The sequence below is a fragment of the Acipenser ruthenus genome, chromosome 7 (genome assembly GCF_902713425.1).
Source record: "Acipenser ruthenus chromosome 7, fAciRut3.2 maternal haplotype, whole genome shotgun sequence".
In the NCBI taxonomy this organism is placed as follows: domain Eukaryota; kingdom Metazoa; phylum Chordata; class Actinopteri; order Acipenseriformes; family Acipenseridae; genus Acipenser; species Acipenser ruthenus.
Genome location: NC_081195.1, coordinates 63688036 through 63708702, shown reverse-complemented (window position 1 = coordinate 63708702; position 20667 = coordinate 63688036). Strand labels below are relative to the sequence as shown.

Below are 20667 nucleotides of genomic sequence, written 5' to 3'. Positions count from 1 at the left end.
TATAATATGATAGGCCACAGGGCCTTTGTTCAGTCACAGTTTACAAATGAATTTAGTTTGTTGGTCTCTCACATCACAAAGCCTTCACACAATTTAGCACAGTACAGAACAAACGGTCCTTGACTGGATCGGGGGGCAGGGTATTCAGGGAAGGATCTACCCCTACCTAAACATCTGTGTTTAAAATAAAAATATGCTTCATACATACCTTACTATGCACCTATTCATACTTCATATATTGTTGGCTATCAATTCATTTCTTCTGTGAATGAGCGGTATATTTTGGGGGAGTCATGTTTCGTTTTTTTTTCTTTCTTTTGCAAGGCCTCCCTCTTGTGGTCGCAGTTAATATAACACTTATATCAACTTGAGTGCATTTAAAAATGTAATTTTGGCCTGTATCTTCCAAGCATGAATTGGATAACACACTTCTTCAGGACTATTTTAGGCTACCATTATTGAGGATCCATGCTCATAAAATATTAATCCATCCTAGAATCTTCTGTTCAGGACATTTTAATGTGGTGTTGGTGGGTGGTAATTCCCCCTTTAAATCATCTTAATTTTATTATTATATTTCTGACGCATTTGATCACATTTTACTGTGGGGTTTCTGACTCTACTTGCTCCCTGTCCACTTCACATTAAACCTTACCCTTTAGGAAGGAATCCTTAAATATAAATATAGTGGGAGTTAAACTGATGGGTGTCAATGCATGAGCATTGGCTTCAGTTTGTTTTCGAAATCTCAGTGCTGCAAGGGAGCCAGCATGCAAAACTCTATGAGTTACGGCTGCTGGACTGCAGCATCTGGTTATCTGGTTTTCACAGATATCTGTTCAGTAAATTGCTGCTTTGACACGGGTTCTGTAAAGGAGGCAATAAATCCGACTGGTGAACGCACTTCACATTAAGCTGCACACTTGGCCTTCTCTGGGCCTCTGTGAAAGTAAACTGATTAACAAGACCTTGGTTCAGTTTTGTTTTTTTGAATATAGAAGTTACATCAAAATGTGGGCACTGTAACGGGCAATGACAGCGCTTCCAATTGAATTCTAGTAATCTGACTGATGGACTGCAACCGAAGCTATACAGCCAGGGCCCTTGTGTTCCAAGGAGTCTAGGTCACGTCACGTTGGGAGCGATCAGTGAAAGAACAGAGCCGAATGAAAATGCACTGTTGTTTTTCAGTTGATTAGGACTGTTACAGGGTAACAGACACACACAGTTTATATTATGCCAAGAGCATGTCTGACAGACGGTGATATAGGGCTGATAATATGTGCTTGGTTGTTTAAGAAGACGTCCGATGGTCCGGCAGTGAAAAGCAGGAGTCACACAACTAAACTGTAGAGTTTAGTGCTTTTGCACACATTTATTGTTGTTGACCACAAAAAATGCCGATGAACTTCAGGACTTTAGTCAGAGCAGACACACTCATTTACCCAAGCATTTACATCAGTGCTGGACCCAATCTGTTTGTGTCATTCACATACTCTACTGTTTCATGCTATTCTGTGTCAACTGAGGTCATGGAAAATGGAGCACCTGCTTCTGGTTTCAATTAAATGAAGTGCTTGCCAACACCTCCCATAAACATATGCAAGTCCTTACAAAACGGAATTCCTTATCTCCCTCTTAGACAGGCCTCGAGGGAATATAATACTGTAACTCTCTAAAAGAAACCAACACAATCCCAAATGTCTGTTTTTCCTTTTTGACCAGCCTACCATTTCGCTTTTTTTTTATAGTTCTGAAAGTGTCTCCCATCACCTGTCTGTCAGCAAGTCTGTTGCTAGGGGATCCTATCAGCAAGTCTGTTGCTAGGGGATCCTATCAGTGGGTCTGTTGCTAGGGGATCCTATCAGTGAGTCTGTTGCTAGGGGATCCTATCAGTGAGTCTGTTGCTAGGGGACCCCATCAGCGAGCCTGTTGCTAGGAGTCCCCATCTTAGAGAAAAAAAAAATTCAGCTGAGTAACTGCCATCTGTGGAGGAATTAAGGTTAAATCCTGGGTGGGCATAAAGGGTTTGATATGAAAATCAATGTGTGCTCCCTTTACTTTATTCATTTATAAATAAGGGAACATTAAAGGATGTTTATCACCAGCTTAATTTACATAGTAATTATCCTGCAAACCCTATTTGCCAAATTCTTCAAGGACAGAGATACAATTCAAGTATTCTTTCTTAATATGAATTGCTGTTACTTTGTAGGTCTTTTCTACAATTCCAGTCCTGGAAATTCAGCAGAGGTCATATATGAAAGAACACAGAGACATTGAGAGCTAGCTGTTGAATCTGTCAATAAGGTAAGAGCTACCATACAGTCAAGGTCAACTACCAAGGTATTGCCTGCTAGTCATACTTCTTTGAACTATTCTAACAGTTTCACCACTGATAACTTTCCCTCAGCTAATTTACAGTTTCCAAAAAACATCATTTTTTTTAAGCTGTTGGCTGATTTTTCTAATAGATCTTTTAAAAAAAAAAAAAAAAAAAGTTATTTTGCTTATGAGGTCTGAATTGAGCTCCATTTTATCAGCATAAAAGCATGTGTTAATTAATACACCTGTTTGGCTACTTGAAAAGCTAAGAAGTATGTATTTAGGGTAGGGTAATAACATTTCACATATATACGAAAACAGGCAAGTTACAGTAGACTGAAGGAATCATCCATTTAAAGTTGTGATACAGGTTAACTTGGTTACCCATATAGGTAAAATACATATCTTGTACTGTAGACCCCTGCCCTTTGTAGGGGGCTATGGTGAGAGTTAGTGCTAGATGCATACGTCACGAGGACACATGTGCATGGATAGGAAAGGGGAGTCGCTGCTGAGCCAGTAGAGATAGCCGAGTGAGTCAGGTATGGACTGTGGTATTGGAAAGTACCAGTAATAAAGTACAAGATTACTCACATACCTTCATCAACCTCAATTATTCATAAACCAACAAAAATACAGGGGCAATGACAAGTACAGGGGGCTTTGTAGAAACGGGAGCCCAGCATCTAAAAATGATCTAGTGAATTGGTAAAAAAAAAAGAAAAACAGCAAATTCGCGAATTGGTGTCCTAGTTTTCTAAAACTGGAATAGGTCATTTAGACAGCCTTGGATAATAAGAGATGACAGCGTTGTCTCCCTGTTTACCTACATATGAGATGACTGTCTAACCGCCTGTGATGTATCCTAAACACTTTAGAATAAATCTTCAAAAATCATGACGGTTGACCTGTGAAATGGCTAATGGGCTGAAATGTTTATTTTTTTCTTTACCTAATTTTGACTTTCAGCATAAATGGTATTACTATTTAATTTTTCACTTTAAACATACATAGTAAAGACACAGTAAAAACTGAAAACACTTTGCATGCCTATCTATATATATATATATATATATATATATATATATATAAAAAAAAAAAAAACTTAATTCAGACCTTAATGAGGTCTTCAGAGAAAGGCGCACTTCCATCTTCCAATATGCCAGCCACATTGAACATTTCTGTTTCTCTGTAAAGAGAGTGCTCTCAACACAAGGTCTTCCCTTCCATATTTCTACTGCACCAAGGGTGTTTACCAAAGTAATGGTGGTAGTTGCTGTGCACCCAAGAGAGGGGGGCTGCACATGTTTCAACACATCGATGGCTGCCGAGAGGTCCTGGATCTATTTCTCAGGTTGGGACTCCTGGTAAATTGGGAGTCAACTATAACACCAACAGCAAACATTTCTGGGGGCATAGCTGAACAGTAATTATATTGATCCCTTGCTTTCATTTTCTTTTATTTAACAGTGTTACGTGAAGTGACAATTAAAAAACGTGAAACAGCTGGGGTTTTTTTTTTTCATCTGCAACTGAATCCATTCTGTCCTGTTAAGAACTGAATTTAACAGTTTCCATCAATACCATTCAGATGGTAGCAGCATGTGCTAATGACACATGTCAGAGGTCCATGTATTAAATAAACTTTTAAATGAGATTTTATGATATATTTAAATACAGTTGAGATATCTGTAATTCATTTTACGATATCTCAAAACAACTTCCTGTGCATTCAGCCAGATATATATTAAAACTTCCTGTGCATTCAGAGGTATCTCAAAACAACTTCCTGTGCATTCAGAGGTATCTCAAAACAACTTCCTGTGCATTCAGAGATATCTCAAAACAACTTCCTGTGCATTCAGAGATCTCAAAACAACTTCCTGTGCATTCAGAGATATCTCAAAACAACTTCTTGTGCATTCAGAGATCGCAAAACAACTTCTTGTTCATTTAGAAATATCTGTAATTCATTTTGAGATATCTTGAAAATTACTTCTTCATTTTAAGACATATAATTTATTCTGAGATATGAAAAATCAATTGTGCCCTTCTAAACAGTAACACAGGTGGACAAAGATATGATAGTACAGGTTAAAAGTCTGACAGAAAAAAAGGAGAACAAGTGAAGGCTTCTAAAAAGCATTTAATATTATTTAGTTATGTACAGAAGATGCTAAGCAGCGTCTTTAAACAGAGGACAATATACCCATCAAAGTAAGTGCATCAGACAGTAGAGCTGGTTTCTCTGGCTTGGTGCTGATCACAAGCTGACAGTTTTTGCTGGCTTGGTCTCTCCCAGTTCTGCTTCCAGCCAGCGGTATCTGCGATGACGGCGTAGTACTTCAATAGCTTTCTGTTCCACTGAAGTTGGAACGATTCCAAGATCCTCTAACCCGGGCAGGGATGGGTATTTCATATCTGTGATATGGAACTGGAAGAAGAACAACCACCACCACCACCATGTATGTCAGTCACAAATATTAATACAACATAAGATCCATCATAAGAAAAGATTACCACATTTGGTTATTTGTTACCCCAAATCTAAATAATTTGTTTACTTAAAATTATTCCACTCGGATTAAAATGATCAAACAGGGTCTAGTGAATTGCTCACTACTTCCAATCTCATTCTTTGGCTGGATTAATGTGGTTGGGATGAACCTGCTTCCTAGACTTAATTATCTGTTTCAAACTCTTCCCTGGTATTTACTCCAATCTTTTTTTAAACATAAAAGTAGTTTTATTTCAAAATATATTTGAACAGAAAACCAAGAATTACATTCCCCACACTGCTTAAAGCTAAACAGAGGGCTGGTGTTGCCCTGCCTGGTGTCCAGTTGTACTATTGGTCAGCTCAAGTCAGACACATGACTAGTTGGCTCCTTGATCATGATTCACTCTGGACTAATATGGAGTCCTTGGCTTGTCACCCAAGGCCTTTAAAGTCTCTGCCATTTATTGCCAACTACCACTCGCTGGCCTAGGATATTTGAGTTATACAGAACTCGTTTAGTGTGGCAAGACGACCATCTTAACATGTCTGTTTTGTCTCATTGCTGTCAACCTCAACTTTCCATCACACATTTATAACACTGGTCTTTTGGGCTGGGTCTCCTGGGGTATTGACATTTTTAGATGTCTAAACATTTAATTCTACTTACTCTTTAGCCTTCACATTACAATAGGTTTATATTATCTTGCATCATAAGAACACCAAACAGCACTATTTTTTCCGTACATACCCTCTCCACTTTGTCACGAGTTGTCCATGGCTCAAAGGGATTCATCTCAAAAAACCTGGCAGCCAAACTGTGAAGTTAAATAATGTACAGTTATACATTTACAATAAACTGAAGAGAATCCCAACATACATGTAAGAATGCATAAGTGGCACACATATGCACAGGCAGAGAGACAAGCGGCTTATTATACAGTATCCCCAGATTCTGATACTGTCAAAAAATTTATTAAAACCAGGAACTGATCAAACTGCTATGCAATGGGAGTCTTATTTCCACCCCTGTAATGTCCTTACAAAGTTATCACAATTACATACACTACATGTAAAAATCTAAGTGTGGGATAGGGAATAGGATAGAGCAACATTATAAATAAAGAGCTTTTTGTAACTTTATATTCTCTAACACTAATGTTTTGAGAGGTCCGACTGTATACTCACTGATACAAAGATCGTGGCAATGGATATGGAACAAAAGGCCTGTGGGCAACAGCATAAAGGTACTCCACCAGGTCATGCAGGAGATAACGGTTGGGTCTGTGAGATAAAAAATACAACTCTTAAGTCACTCACAACTGAAACATTCACTGATGGTTTCTGGTTTATTTAAGTCAACTTTATCCCATTTCTTCACTTAAGTAACAAAAGCTGGCACATAGTAGAATATCAGGACTGTATATAACATACTGTATTACTTGAGTTGCTTCCTACCTGTAAATAAGGAAAAGTGAAATCTGACACTCACTTCTATTGAGATTCTGAAATTCTGTTATTTTAACGTACCCGACGAGAGCATAGGTTTTTCCATTGGAGTCTGGATCCTTTATTGCATTGACAATGGCCTTGGCTACATCCACCACCTTAAAATAGAAACAATCAACAATTTTAAAGACCCTATTTTAGAAAACAAAAATGTCAGAGGAGAAGAGAACATACATAAACAGGCTGTTTCACTGTCTTCTTTCCCATAGCAATCAGTGGTACGGCTCTTCCAAACCAACGCATATCTGTTGAGAGAATAGCACTTTAGTAGTCTTGACATCAGATTTGATCAGTGTTTTCAGAAGGCTGAATGGAACATTTTATTTCCAGTAGCGTCCTGCTTTTTTTCATAAAGCGCCATGAGCTAAATAATGCTTATGAAAGGTAAGGGTGGCCAATTACGTGGCCGTTTGTAATGTAGGCCAATATCCACACCATCAAATTCACTTGGTGGTGGTGTTACTTATATTCTGTTTGTCTGGCTCACTGGAATCTGAATTGAAGAACTTTTGTCTTGAATTAATCTCAGACTAAATATATTTTATATTGCATATTCATTCTTGTATGAATTATGACTTAGGTTTGGGATACAGGTTAATTACCACTCACTTGCAAAATGATTGAAGAATCGGTCCTCTCTTCCATATATTTCTGAGGGTTTCATTATAATGGCATCAGGAAATTCTTCTCTCACAGCCTCCTCTCCGACTGCCTATGGAAACATTATTATGCAACAGCAGCTCAAACACAGATTCTAAACTTAATATTGTATTTATTTCCCCCATACAGCACAAAGAATTGGAAAGCAGAGTTATGGCATCATACTACGACATGAATGAAACTGTATTTCTGGTCTATTTTAAGTATTTCAAGACCATTTCTAAGTCTACAGAGAAATAAATAAAAGACTAGATGCATTATTTTAAGACATAGAATGTTACATCTAAAAGGGGTAGTGAAAGACAGGATGGACTACATTCAGTCAGGGCTTACCTTGGTCCTCAAATACTTGGAAGAACTGCGAATGTCAGCATTAAGATGGGACATGTGGATGAATTTTTCAATGCCAGCTTCTTTTGCAGCCCGTGCAATTTCCTTTGGGATGTTAACATAAGTGTCCTCAAAGCGATAGTTACTGAAAAACAGAAAGATTTCCCTGTAACTTGCATACATAGAAACACACACACATCCATAGTAACTGTAGTTGCTCCCGCCAAGTTTAGTAATTGAATGAAAGTACGGAGACTCTCTATAACAGTACTATATGGGAAAACTACACCTACAACTATCTGAATTGTCTGAGTGACGTTCTACTTATGTTTCTGAATAGATACAGATAGTGATACAGATTCTTCCAAAACACAATCGCATTAGCATGGTCTCAGCATACTTAAAGAGACTATTTAGATGTTTGAGCTCAATATGGCAGTTTTATTTAGGTCAGTGGCCAAGGTCATGATCACCAACATATTTAACATAGGAAAACAGTTTACTTTCACCTTACCTCGTCTCCCACTCTCTTCCAACAAGATTAATGACAACATTGGAGTGAGCCAGAGCTCGGCTGATCGAGTCCTTGTCTCTTGCATCCCAATCCTATTGCAACAATACAAACATGCACCACTAAAGCAAACTCCTTCGAAATATATTTTTAACTTCATAAAATCAGGACCATGAGAGATTATATGTTGTAGGGTATGTGGATGCTAAGTATACACTTTATATTTAAGATTACCTTTAACATTGTTTTTTTTTTTTTTTAAAAACATCACTGTTACTTTAAAGGAATGCATTTGCAACTACCTGAATGTGTGCTGTACCTCAGAACTAACATAATTGTATATCTCAATAGACTTATCCTGGTGAGCGAATAAAACATAGAATACAATCATCCTACAAGAATAGCTGTACGGCTCAAACAATGACCAACTGTCTAATAAAAGCTATCACCTGCAACTTCTTTGTGCATTTCAGCTAGATAAAACCATTATTTGAAAAAGTTTTTATTACCAGAAAAATGATCTGTCCAAGATCGCCCATAGGTCTGAGGTACATGACATCATACTGATCACAGCGGTGAGGGATCACAACCTGAGAGCCTATACGTCCTGAAATTTACAAACTGTTTATTGCTTAAATAAAACATAAACTGTCATGTATGTCAAAAACAAATTACAGGTACCAGTATCACGTAAAGTCATGTTTTATCATGTTTTTTTTCTATTAAAGCTTGTGACTCATAGTGAATAGATTTGAAAAAATGTGTATAGACCTTTGGAAAGAAACACACACAATTTCAGGCTATTTTGACTCAGTATTTGGGCTCAGTTAGCGAGGTGAGGTCCAGAAACACTCTATTAATTAAGATTAAAACATGTAATTGAATCCCAGTATACCTATGCTAGTCGCAAAGACATAACACCACCCACAATAAGAAATCCACCCATCCAGTTTGCACTGTTAAACAACCTACCAAGCCGATTAACCACGTATCTGCCAAGGAACCCAGTGGCTCCAAAGACTGTTGCGGCTATACCACTAAAGGAAGAGCGCCCCCCTTTACCACGAGGGGTAACTGCATTGTGGATCTTTCTCTGTTGGATGACAACAGAAATTGCTGGTGTAACTGACGGGGACCCTGCACCTGAAAAATGTAACAGAATATATATGTGAACAAGTCTGTTTAATACAGCACGTGTAAACATTCTTCCAAATACACTATTTACAAATCATTTTGTTTCTGGAATCTACTCACTAGAGCCAAGTACAATTCATACAGTTACGTTTACAACACCACTGGCATATACAATAAATACGTACATTATGCATCAGCAAAACTAGTTCACATACTATTTGAGAACGGTTGTTTGGTACACACAGCGCTTTATTTACTTCTTGTAGGTCAAACAATTGACGGGGTCACATTAGCTGGCTAGCCTGGTCTTGTTGTTTAAAAACTGGTAGCATTCCCGAGTCAAGCACAGCCCCTAAGTACATCTGCACCCCTCGCCCTGTCTCCCCGTGTGGCTCCCTGGTACAGCTCGGACTCACTTACAGGAAATCCTAGGAAGGACAGTCACAGGACGGAACCGAAGAACCACGGCCGCCATCTTTCTCCCTGTCTGTCCTACAATCCTCTGCAAAACGTCAACTACGGTGGCCACGCAGAGACAACAGCAAAACAGGACCGAAAGCGCAATCGAGATGAAGAAGAATGACAGCTGGCTGTGTAACTCAAGCACGATTCACCAGTAATGTAGAATTAAGGGTATGAAATATACATTGCGGACAACGTCGATATCTTTATCTGACATAGTATGTACAGTACAGTAACTAGTTTAGAGAATGTGAATTGTCACAAAGGGGTTAAACTGAAGAGAGCTTCATATTTTGACTAGGAGATTAGTACGTCACACTGAAATAAAAGGTGACGTTTCCAGCTGAAATGGTTTATTATGAGATATGAGCAGTAGCAGTAGTTAATTATACAGTAATAACAATAATAACGAGTTACAATAATTACAGCGATAGTATTTTTGTTGTATGGGGTACTGAAAATAAACAATATGCATAATATGGTACAAAATAGAAAAAACAAATTGAGATTTTAATTAAACTAGAAATACAAAAATAAACTTCAATGTCTTAAATCTCAATGCCTGCTTGAGGTTTTGTATGAAATGTGGCTGTGAAACGTCAACAGGCAATTAAACAGAATACATGAGACAGACCAAATTAGAAATGCTCTCTGATCACCCAAGTGACCCGATGTTACTGTAAATCTATAGGTAGGTAGATACATAGGATTCCCATGTGTAACCGTATGATCGTCATAATTAAAAACAATTCACACGAAGAATAATATTGCAGAAATTCCAGTGTAGGGTATTAACGCAGATCTGTACAGTTGACGTACTGTAGTCATCTCACACATTTAGATTTTTAATGTGTGGGAGTGAAAACAGTGTTTCTGATTGAGCCTTTGTGGTGTTTGTTTTCGGAAACTACCATGCCCTCTTGGGCCAAAATGATTTGGAATCATTATAAAAGTGAATGGCAGAGATTCAACTTGAACACATTATTAGTGAAAAACAACCAATTTTGTAGTTACGTGATAATTATATTGGCCTTTTATTAAAGAAATACAGCAAGCATTTTAAGATAAAATAAAATAAAAATGTCATAGATCTGAAATACAGGGTTGATCTGTATGGGAAATATTTAAGAAGATAACGTTCCAGGTAACTATGAGCTGGGGTATGGCATAATGAACTGGGTATGTAGAAGATCCAACTAAGACCTTGGATTTCTTTTGTCTTGATGTAATGCATTCTATGGCAAATACCTTGTATTGAAATAAATGTTTACAACTCACTGTACATCTTAGAAAGCAATTAAATACCACTGTATATTTATTTTAGTTCGCATGTTCTAATACTTCAAGGCACTAACTATCATCAAAATATTTTCATTAAGAACAATAATATAATACATCTGTACATTTATTACTCTCGCCAAGTAATTTTTTCTTTTCACATTTAAAAAAGAAAGTAAGATGTTACCTTCAAAGGATTGATGACTAATATTTTAAAATCAACTTTCCTACCTCTAGCATCATTATCACTGACCCCCCCCCCCCCCCCTTCTTGTGTTGAATATCTTTTGGTTAGTTGCTTTTGTGCGATCTTCAGATGTGTGAGATATTTTATTGCTGCTTCCTGGAACTTAATCACTTTCTGTGCTGTTCATCGATTTCTGTCTAAAACATCATTTTAAACCCTTAGTTATCACCCCTTGAACGTCAGACATACGTACTGTATGATGCAGTCATGATATGGTACAATATAGGGTTGATCTAGTATCAGGATCAGATGCATTGCTTTTAGTTTATATATAAATCTTATAAAACCAAAGACAGGTGCTGAGTTTAAAGTCCTTGCTGAACTACAACCATAAGAATCATGGTAAATTAGAGTTGGCTTGTCTTGCATGCTCAGACTGAATCCATAAAGTGTTCAAATCTTTCTCCTGCCATAACAATACATTGATAAAAAAAAAATGTTTACTATAATAATAATTAAATTAATAACAATATTAACAGCAGTAGGATGTTTGTTATGTTAATTCTTCAGATGATACAACATCTCTGATAAAGTAAATTATGGTAATCTAGATCTAAAATCTAAATCTAGGTGATCTGCAAAAAATACAGAAAAGTGAATGAACTCCCTTTACAGTTCTAGACAACAGTGCAGTACGAATTATACTCCTGAGGCTATACTGTATGCACAAGTAACATTTTGGTTCAGTGTATTTCTAGTTCCTGTTCAAAAGTGAATTTGAGTGCTGTATTGCACTTTAGCCAGGATGCCAAGGTTAACACTGTCCCTTATTCTTCATGGATCTTATTGTCCAAAAAGAAGCTCTGATCTTAGTTTAGCATCTTGTAATAAAGAGGGACATGCAGGAGAGTGTTACCAGTTTTCTGAAGTCTTATCTGTAGTTGAAACTTGTATTATGTTTTTTAAAACACATTAGCCTTGTTGTGATGCACTTAGCCTTAAATCCCTTCGAGTATTTGTTATTGCTGGAAGTGTATTAAACTGCATTTGACAGGAAGTACTTTTACTACTTTGTTACATGAGTCATTTTCAGAATGCTGGGGAAGTGATGATCTTAAAAAAAAGAACATAAAATGTCTTTTGAATAATCAGATGAGATGAAAAAAAAAAACTTTTGTAAAGAATGCAACCCACCTCCTTGTGGTCAGACTCTTTTAACCATCTCTGCTCTCTCCTCAACAAAATGCCCAAGGCTCTTCACCTTTAATCATAACTTCCAGAATGTTCTTCAGTATTATAGAAAACTCTTTACTAACGTTTCTGTCCCCTGTGAGTAGGTACATATCCTGAAACATCTTTTTTAACATAACTGTGATTATCATCGTGGGTCATTAATCATCTGGAATGTACCCAAAAACACACCATATCCTTGCAGTTCCCTGTGAACCTCTGAATGCGGCATTCTTTACAGCAATGCTGCTACTGTCTTCCTGTTATCTGGACCTTCATTTAACATCTACACAGACGTCTCAGAATGGTGGGACCTTTTTTCCCATTTGAAATTATAAGAAACAAAGTCAAGTAGACAAATGTTTAGGCAGATGCGATCACCAGTGTTATTTGGTTTTTTTTTTTAGCTATAATGTTTCTCTACTTAGCAATCAGTCCTCATAACTTCATTGTACATAATCCTGACTTCATTGTAGAAAAGGAGGAAATCACCGTAAAATGTGTTTTTAAGCTATGCCTGCAGCTGTGTGTATTATACTTTCACTGTACACATAATACACACAACTGCACAGTGCATCTCACTAGAGTCATTTCATACCAATTATATATTGTAGCACAGTGGGGATGGGATTGGAATCATCCCCGCAGTAAAATGTATGGTTTTTGTTAGTTTGGGGAAATGCACCGTTGTTTAATTGAATTGGTTAATTGTTTTATTGCTTAGTTATCCCCTGCACCTGGTGCTTATTATTAAATTGGAGTCAGGTGCAGGGTATAAAAGAAAGAGAGTCAGTTTGCTCAGGATTGCTAAGAAGAAGGAGGCAGGAAGTGGTACTCTGCGTCCTGGCAGTCGTGAGAAAACCAAAGAAAAGGTGTTGTAGTAAACATGTGTGTGTTTTTGTGTACTGTTTTTAGTGGGGAAACAGCCTAGCTGTCCCACTTGTAGTCAGGGTGTTCTTGTGTGTTAGTTAGGGCTCGTACAGAGCTAGGTGTTTATTTTGTATTTTGTTTTGATTTTGTTCTGCATTAAAATTAGCGGAGGAGCGCGTTCAAACCCTCCATCTCTGTGTCTGGTCAGTAGTTTAAAGGGGCAAAACGAACCCGAGCCGCAAGGCTCCTTTACAATATATATATATTGTAATAAACATATAAACATTAATAAATTAATTACATTAATAAATAGATTCCAACCCATAGAAACTGGCATTATAGTTTTGGCCCACCCACTTGTTGCTTCGAATATTGCTCATTCATAATGATGAAGAACTCCTGATTTTCCATAATAATTTCAAATAAACGAAAAACTAAAAAAACAATGTAAAGCAAAAGAGAAGATATTGCACATTGGAGCTTGCTTTGGTGTCCACAGGCAACAATACTCCAGACATCTTTCCGTCTTATAAGAATTAGAGAATAATTTATTCATGTCTCTTAATGTACAACTACAAAAAAAAAATAATAATTCGGTTACTGAAACATAAAGCAGCTGTCTATAGAAAAGCCCCCTTAGCCCTTCTCAGCCTGCATTTATTTCATATGGGCTTGGGTCTGTGTCCGGTTCTGAGAGCCGGGGTGTTGTCTGTGCTCCACTGGCTCGGGTTTGAGGGTGATTTTGATGGGTTTCTCTGTTTTGTGTTTGGCCGTGTCCTCCCACACCTCCTCCTCTGCAGAGGCTCCGATCGGTCGCAGTCTCTCCAAGGTTTCTTCCACATTTCCAGAAACTTCAGCTCTGTCACAACTCTTTTCATACCCCTTGTCAGCTAGGGAAAAACAGAAACCAAAAAATATACATTGTGACCAAAAAGGATTCAGACAATAATCAAAGTTTCCATCATTTTCCATTCACTACAGTTAAAAAGCAACAAGTTCACTCTCCCAAGCTGTAGCCTACTGCATTTCGTGTTTTAAAGTTATTACAGTTAAGAAGAGGGCACTGGCTGACCCAAGAAGATATGTAAAAAAAAAAAAAACACAACATAAGGCTCACTGATCAAGACAAACAACAGCTGCAAATGAATATTGGGGTGATTTCATAGTATAACGGATAGTATAAGAATGCTGTTGCTTCTCAATAGTAGATGTATGCTTTTATAGTTTTCTATGCTTTAAACTTTTTTTAAAGGGGAAATGTACCTGTTTTGCTGTTCGTAGTCTTCTTGCAGCTTTGTTCCATGTTGCTGTCTATGACAGGGATGCCCTCGATGCACTTCCTCACAGAGCGTGTTTTGGGGCGGGTCTTGTGTAACCGTGCCTCCTGGATCCACTCGTGCTGCATGGCCTCATCCGGAGTCATGCGCTGTGCAGGATCCCACCTCCAAGCAACACAGCAAAGGAACCAATGAGTCCGGACAGAAATACACTTCCATTTGAATTCTGTCTGTGGTAAAGGAGCCTCTTTTGTCTATATGAAGGCTCACATTATTTATGTGTAAATTATGTCAGTGTGTGAAATTATTCCTAGAATAAAACCAAACAGATCCAGTCTACAGTAAAATGCCCAATAATTGGCATTAGAAACCTAGAATAATTTCTTTTGTTTCAGTCAATTGATTTTAAATATCTTAGATTCCAACAGCATATATCTTCATTTTTTAGGGGCTTCTGAGTTTGCAAACGCAACAAAAAAGAAGTTAAAGAAAACTCTCTAACTCCATTTCAGGGTGAAAGGCGAGGAAACCAGCTGCAAAACAGATGCTGGACACAAACTCTGTACTTTGCGTTTTCCAACCCAGTGCTGTAACACAGCCAGGGCTGCTTGTATTGCCTTAAGTAGAATACAGTATCTCCATTACACCATAGGGGCCAGTCTTTAAACTGCACCCTCAACTCCGCTTGCTCCAGTAATGTAATGTATCAAATGGTGGACAGACAAGTAATGTAAACTGGGACTTACATTCACCTGCTACACTTACATTAGACAGCCTCTTAGGAAATCCAGAAATAGAGCATCATTGGTTTTCAGCACACTGGCAAGATCCTTTGAATTGGGACATCTTTTTTTCCCCTTACTGTTTGTAACATTTCGAGGCGATCCCTTGGAATCTACATTAAACATACATGTACTGTTTTAACATTTCTTATTTGCTCTTTGTTCTGACTATACTGTAATGATTATTACAGTAATATGTTGTGCTTTAAGTCTTACATGGAGTCGGTAAGGGTATTCTCAAACAGTTGAGAATTTTAGCATGATATATTTAGCATTATATATTTGGAATACTAAGAAGGAAAAATATGTGGAAGTTAACATGGTGAATCAGGGGTCATTGTGCATTAAAATGTAAAAATATAACATAAAATATTATATAATCTAATAACTGATTAATATGTAATATAAATAGGTTATTTGATATTAACTAAGGATTAACAAAAAAAGAAACAACATCTGTAAATATGATAATAAACGATAGTGACCCTTGAAATTACAGTAAGTGTGACCTTTTTTTCAATAGCACTACTACTTACCAAAAAATAACCGTTTCCTAGACGCTGTCTGTATAAACTCAGTGGGTGGCAGTCCTAACACCTGAAATACATCACCACAGTTTAAGCATAGATCTCATCAGAAATGATTTGAAACACAAAATCCTATTCACCAGGACTTCAACTATAATAACGATGTATTATCGAGGACTGGGAATGACAGAGATACAGAGTAGGAGCCCACTTATATACATCACAGCTTATTACAGTTTTACATATATATCTTAAGACCTGTTTATTCAATTACAATAAAACTTGCATAGAAAATTTACCACAGGTTATAGAGTATCTTAATCTGGGGGTATGTGTTTGGGCTGCCTGCCTGTCAATCCATATGTCTGCCTGCTGTATTGCGATGCATTTTTCACACTAAATCAATAAATATGCTACAATGAGATCTAATCAAATATAACAACCCTGCATTCAAATCCCATCATAAATGCTCAGATTCGTGTTAGGGGGTGAGATCCACCTGGTATTTTGATCCTACCTCCATGATGCAAGCCATCTGCTCCACCTCGTTCTCCCCTGGAAAGAGAGGGCTGCCTGTGTAAAGCTCAGCCAGAATGCATCCCAGGCTCCACATGTCGATCGCCATGCTGTACGTGTGGCCCAGGATCACTTCTGGAGAGCGATAGAATCTGCTCTGGATGTAGGTGTACACTGCATCCACAGGAGCAAAGGAAAAGGGAAATGCCTCTACCAGTGGCTTTGCATTGTAGGGGCTAGCTTTGATAAATGTATTTTGTCAAATTGTTTACCTGCACATCTTTAATTGACTTTGAAAGAAAATTAAAAAAAAAACCAAAAAATCCTGTTCATTTTACAAGCTAGAGCCAAACAACCAAGTAATATCATTCAAAGTCTCTTAAGCTGTTTGTTTCTCACTTTGTATCGTTAACGTGGAATTCTCTCCTTTCAAAAAATTGGAGTTAAATACAAAAGTAAAAAAAAAAAAAAAAAGTGCTTTGAAAATATGCCACAAATTGTATTTTTGTCATGCTGGTAACATGTTTAGGAAGCGCCCAGGAGCTGTTAATGTCATCGTGTTCATCGCAGAGTTACTGTATAAGGGAACAACCAACTTCAGCACGTGAAACCTATTCTTTTAGCTAAAAGAAACTTCACTTACTGTACAAAGCTGTTACTCACCTCTTTGTTGCTCATAGCAGCTTGATCCAAAGTCAACCACTTTGATAGTCCCTTGCCCTTTATGGGCTAGTAGAATATTCTCCTGTTAAAGGCGAAACACTATGTTAAAAACAACATTGGAATCACTGATCAGCAAAACGACTGTACATAACATCTATTGCTAAAATATCACTTATTTTTTAGCATTCCGTATGGAAGCAGTTTTGCTAAATGATTACTAGCTTCAGCCTAACTCAGTTTTTCTGCTCAAAACCAATAGTTGTTAGACTTACTACAGTATATCTCTGACAGCAATTGACAAGTTTCTTTGTAAATCTTCATTTACAAAGAAGTCCTTCATTTGCAGCTTCCGGTTTTGCCAGCAGGCAAACAAAGCTAAACTTCGTTTACAGCATCAGTAACCCGAACTTGAAGTACAGTGAATTGGTACAAAAGTGGAGTGTAATTCCGATGCAATCAATGAAACTAGGATTCCTCACAGGTTTAAGGTCACAGTGGATGATGTTTTCTCTGTGGAGCATCTGCAAGCACTTCAGTAGCGAACAGGTGAAGCGGCGAATGAGCGGCAGGCTAAATCCTTGGAAGTTGTTCTTCTTAATGAGTTCGTACAGGTTCAGTCTGTGAAGGAAGTTAGATGTTAGTAAATTATCTTTTACTGTAAGTAACAGGTATCATTGCAAATGAGCTTATGGCTGTTATGGATAATAAAGTATTTATTTATTTATTTATTTATTTTTATAATAATGTAAGTAAGTAAATAACAAAATAAATTACAAATACTAGGGATTTATATAAATTGGCACTGTTCATAAGTTCACAGGGCAAAGACAGCTTGACATTGCTTCCTTCTTGTATATACATACACATTATAAAGGAGGTTGTGCATTTTGTATTCCTTCCATAACCTCAAAACAATGTACAATGAAACTTGGCAGGTAGAGTCAGCAACTCGTGGGCAACAAGATCAAAAGGCTTCCGTCACAGAGATAACATTAAAAAAGCAAAAAAAGGCTGCATTTATACAGTAACAGACAACACTTTTGGAGAGATAGCATCCTTCAAATCCATTAGGAGTGGAACTTCATAATCACCTTGTATTACAGGTATATTTAATGTGTACATTTATTTTAAATGAGTGTGTTAAAAGCTCTTACCAAATTATCTTCAAAGGCAGTGAAATGGTTATGTACCGAGGGCACTAGGTCAAATGGGGCAGCAGTGTGGAGTAGTGGTTAGGGCTCTGGACTCTTGATCGGAGAGTCGTGTGTTCAATCCCAGATGGGGGATACTGCTGCTGTACCCTTGAGCAAGGTTCTTTATCTAGATTGCTCCAGTAAAAACCCAACTGATAAATGGGTCATTTTATGTAAAAATAATGTGTAAAAAAATAATGTAGTTGTATGTAAAATAATGTGATATCTTGTAACAATTGTAAGTTGCCCTGGATAAGGGCATCTGCTAAGAAATAAATAATAATAATAATAATAATAATAATAATCAGGACCTCTGTGAATTATTTGTTCTCAATCCACTATGATGCCTATCCTGGCAAAGCTGTAGTCTGTTAATGTCTCTGCGAGGGTAATTACACTGGTATTCTGTATGATGACATGCCAGATGCTCATGAACATTAAAAAAATTCAACATTTGCAAAAAGCAGCATTACAACTGGTAAGCCTCTTTGTGTGATCTTTTGGTTATATCCTTTAATTCAGGATTGTTAAATAAGAAAATGTATTTCATAGCATTGGTTCATTCCCCCCTTTAACTTTTTGCTGCAGTATCCCTCTGTGGGAATAGTACCTCAGATGAACTCACTGAAAGGTTGTGCACCTCTGAACTAGAAGTGATGTTCCAACAGACCCAGCTCTCATTGAGATGAGGATGACTTATGATGCCCAGAGGAATGCACAAGTGCTGAGGCCAGCAGCAGATGTTTTTCGTGCTTGCATCATCAAGGTTCCTAGAACATCATCACTGGCCTCTCACTAGTCCCCAGGGATCCACTCTTACATCACGTTAAGCAAAATCAGCACATTCTCACAGCAACATCCAGCCTACCATTGGCACTGAATGTTTGCTCATGTGCTGCTACCTCACAATGTGCTGAGCACTGGCTGGACATCCTTGTGAGAGAATACTGCACTGGAAACTATGAATAGAATTTGAAGTGAACAGTGGAGGTATTTAAATGTACCTGAAGGCATGGAAACAGCCCTTTGCTGATTATTCTTTACTGCTTGATATCATTTGGTTCCAAAGCTCAGGAGGTGTTCTTGTGTTAAGTCTACTTATCTGTCTGTTCTTTTTCTTTTTCTTTTTACTATCTATTTATATGGGTTCAAAAATCTATTCACTTTGTCAAACAGTGGGTTAAGCATTTTTTGTAGACAGAACTTTATGTTCAGCATTGTCTGGGTTCCCTTAAGAACAACAAAACCTTTTTTTTACCTGCACTAGCATGATACATCCAGCAGAGGGCGGCATACGATCATATGTCAAGCTTTTGTTGTCCTTATTTTCCCACCGTGATTCATAGATTTTTAAAAAAATGTTTTACATTTATTTCAGTTTTTGTAAGGCTTAACAGTTGCCTTTATATTAAAACATTGTGAGCTGTCCTTGGTTTTGTATTATAATGTCCACCCATATTATTAGATATATTTCAGCCATAAAAACATGTTTTTGTCTGTGTGTATATCTTTAGTGTTTCCTTTCGACACAGCTCTGAGGAGAGAAGCTGTTTCCAATGCATTCACTGTGTGTAGCATTTTCAGATCATTAATACAGTAACAATCATGGCAGATGCAGTGAGCTCACAACTGTGGGCAAAGATATAAAGCATTTTTAAAACTGTGTTCAAATGATTTTTTTGGCTTACTTAACAGCCTAGAAAGGTTCCACGAATATTGAAATGCATTTCATCTCTCAAAACACACTTAAAAAACAAGAAACATAATTTTAATAACTCACAAGTTCAATCTTTGTGAATTAGGCACATTCTTTAATATCTAAAGTAGAAAACTGCCAGTACTCCAGCAAGTTGATGTTGATGAACTATGTGTGGCCTGTGAGTGGCTAGTACTGAGAGAAATTACAGAACCTTGTATTTGCAATTTCAAAGACACCTGAAGTATATATTTTTATGACACTCTTGACTGTGTACCAACCTTTGATAACCATAAAAGCTTTAATAGGTCTGTACAAACTGGGAAATGTGCTGTTACAAAAATCAGGTTTACCCTGGTCCATTCAAGATCAGTGGCATAAGTCTGAACAGCCATCCTTTATTTACATTACAACATCAAGTGTAATGGTTATACTGCAGCCTGTAACTGGAATCTTCACACCCCCAGGAAGCCCAGGAAAGAGATACGGTCCTAATTAAGGTATTAACTAAGGTATTCAGTAACTGTAATGAAATACTGTGCTGCAATATACGCTGTTGTATAAAAGTCAACCAGGTTCCTGGAGGTACAATAGTAGATGCCCTTGCTTGTTAATGCTGATAGCAATCTCAGTGCAGGGCATTCCCGATCAACTGAAAGGAACTCTCAGTGGACATCACAATCTGATTCTGATTCACAATTTGATTCCAAGCCTCCAAAACCAAAAAAATGCTTTTCTTAGGAGCTGTGAGTAATGGAATACTGATGTTTCCCACACTTAATATCACGTTCTCTGCTCCTCTTAGCACTGTGCAGCTACATTGTACAGGTATACCTTTAGAGAACTCTTAAAGTTAAGAAACCTCATTAGAAATAAAATGCTGAACTAAAACAATAATACTGGAGTTGTCTGTTTGTATATACCTTATATTGGGATTTCTCAAAAACAAAATTGAAAAATTGTTTCTAGGTATCAATTAAGCTCCAATGTTATAGCTGCAAGTAGACCATGTGACCTACC

At 37.4% G+C, this 20667-nt stretch overlaps 2 protein-coding genes across 5 annotated transcripts in view; both read right to left on the bottom strand.

The window, feature by feature from the left end:
- Positions 1–4451: 4451 nt before the first annotated feature.
- Positions 4452–9530, bottom strand: LOC117414992 (NADH dehydrogenase [ubiquinone] 1 alpha subcomplex subunit 9, mitochondrial-like). Its single transcript, XM_034024891.3, has 11 exons — positions 9387–9530; positions 8805–8975; positions 8342–8439; positions 7836–7927; positions 7325–7466; positions 6941–7043; positions 6506–6576; positions 6353–6429; positions 6011–6106; positions 5574–5640; positions 4452–4759 (listed from the first exon to the last, which is right to left on the bottom strand). The coding sequence occupies exons 1-11, from the start codon at positions 9439–9441 to the stop codon at positions 4589–4591; spliced, it is 1143 nt and encodes a 380-aa protein (XP_033880782.3). The 5' UTR covers positions 9442–9530; the 3' UTR covers positions 4452–4588.
- A 2737-nt stretch (positions 9531–12267) lies between these two features.
- Positions 12268–20667, bottom strand: part of LOC117415304 (dual specificity tyrosine-phosphorylation-regulated kinase 4-like) — a 38444-nt gene continuing 30044 nt past the window's right edge. For all 4 annotated transcript variants that reach the window (XM_034025454.3, XM_059027565.1, XM_059027566.1 and 1 more), the window contains 7 exons: positions 17238–17376; positions 16759–16840; positions 16097–16269; positions 15589–15649; positions 15036–15165; positions 14257–14435; positions 12268–13883 (listed from right to left, as the gene is read on the bottom strand). In XM_034025454.3, the coding sequence (XP_033881345.3) occupies positions 13651–13883; positions 14257–14435; positions 15036–15165; positions 15589–15649; positions 16097–16269; positions 16759–16840; positions 17238–17376 (997 nt within the window). In that variant the 3' untranslated portion in view covers positions 12268–13650. The remainder of the gene's footprint in view (positions 13884–14256; positions 14436–15035; positions 15166–15588; positions 15650–16096; positions 16270–16758; positions 16841–17237; positions 17377–20667) is intronic.

What these genes read in the sequence shown, in the direction of transcription:
- LOC117414992 (XM_034024891.3), bottom strand. Translation starts at nt 9,441, where the DNA reads ATGGCGGCCGTGGTTCTTCGGTTCCGTCCTGTGACTGTCCTTCCTAGG. An exon ending in ATACGTGGTTAATCGGCTTG is followed by an intron (nt 8,440 to 8,804) that starts GTAGGTTGTTTA and finishes TGTAAATTTCAG; the next exon opens with GACGTATAGGCTCTCAGGTT. An exon ending in ATTCTTCAATCATTTTGCAA is followed by an intron (nt 6,577 to 6,940) that starts GTGAGTGGTAAT and finishes TTCTCTCAACAG; the next exon opens with ATATGCGTTGGTTTGGAAGA.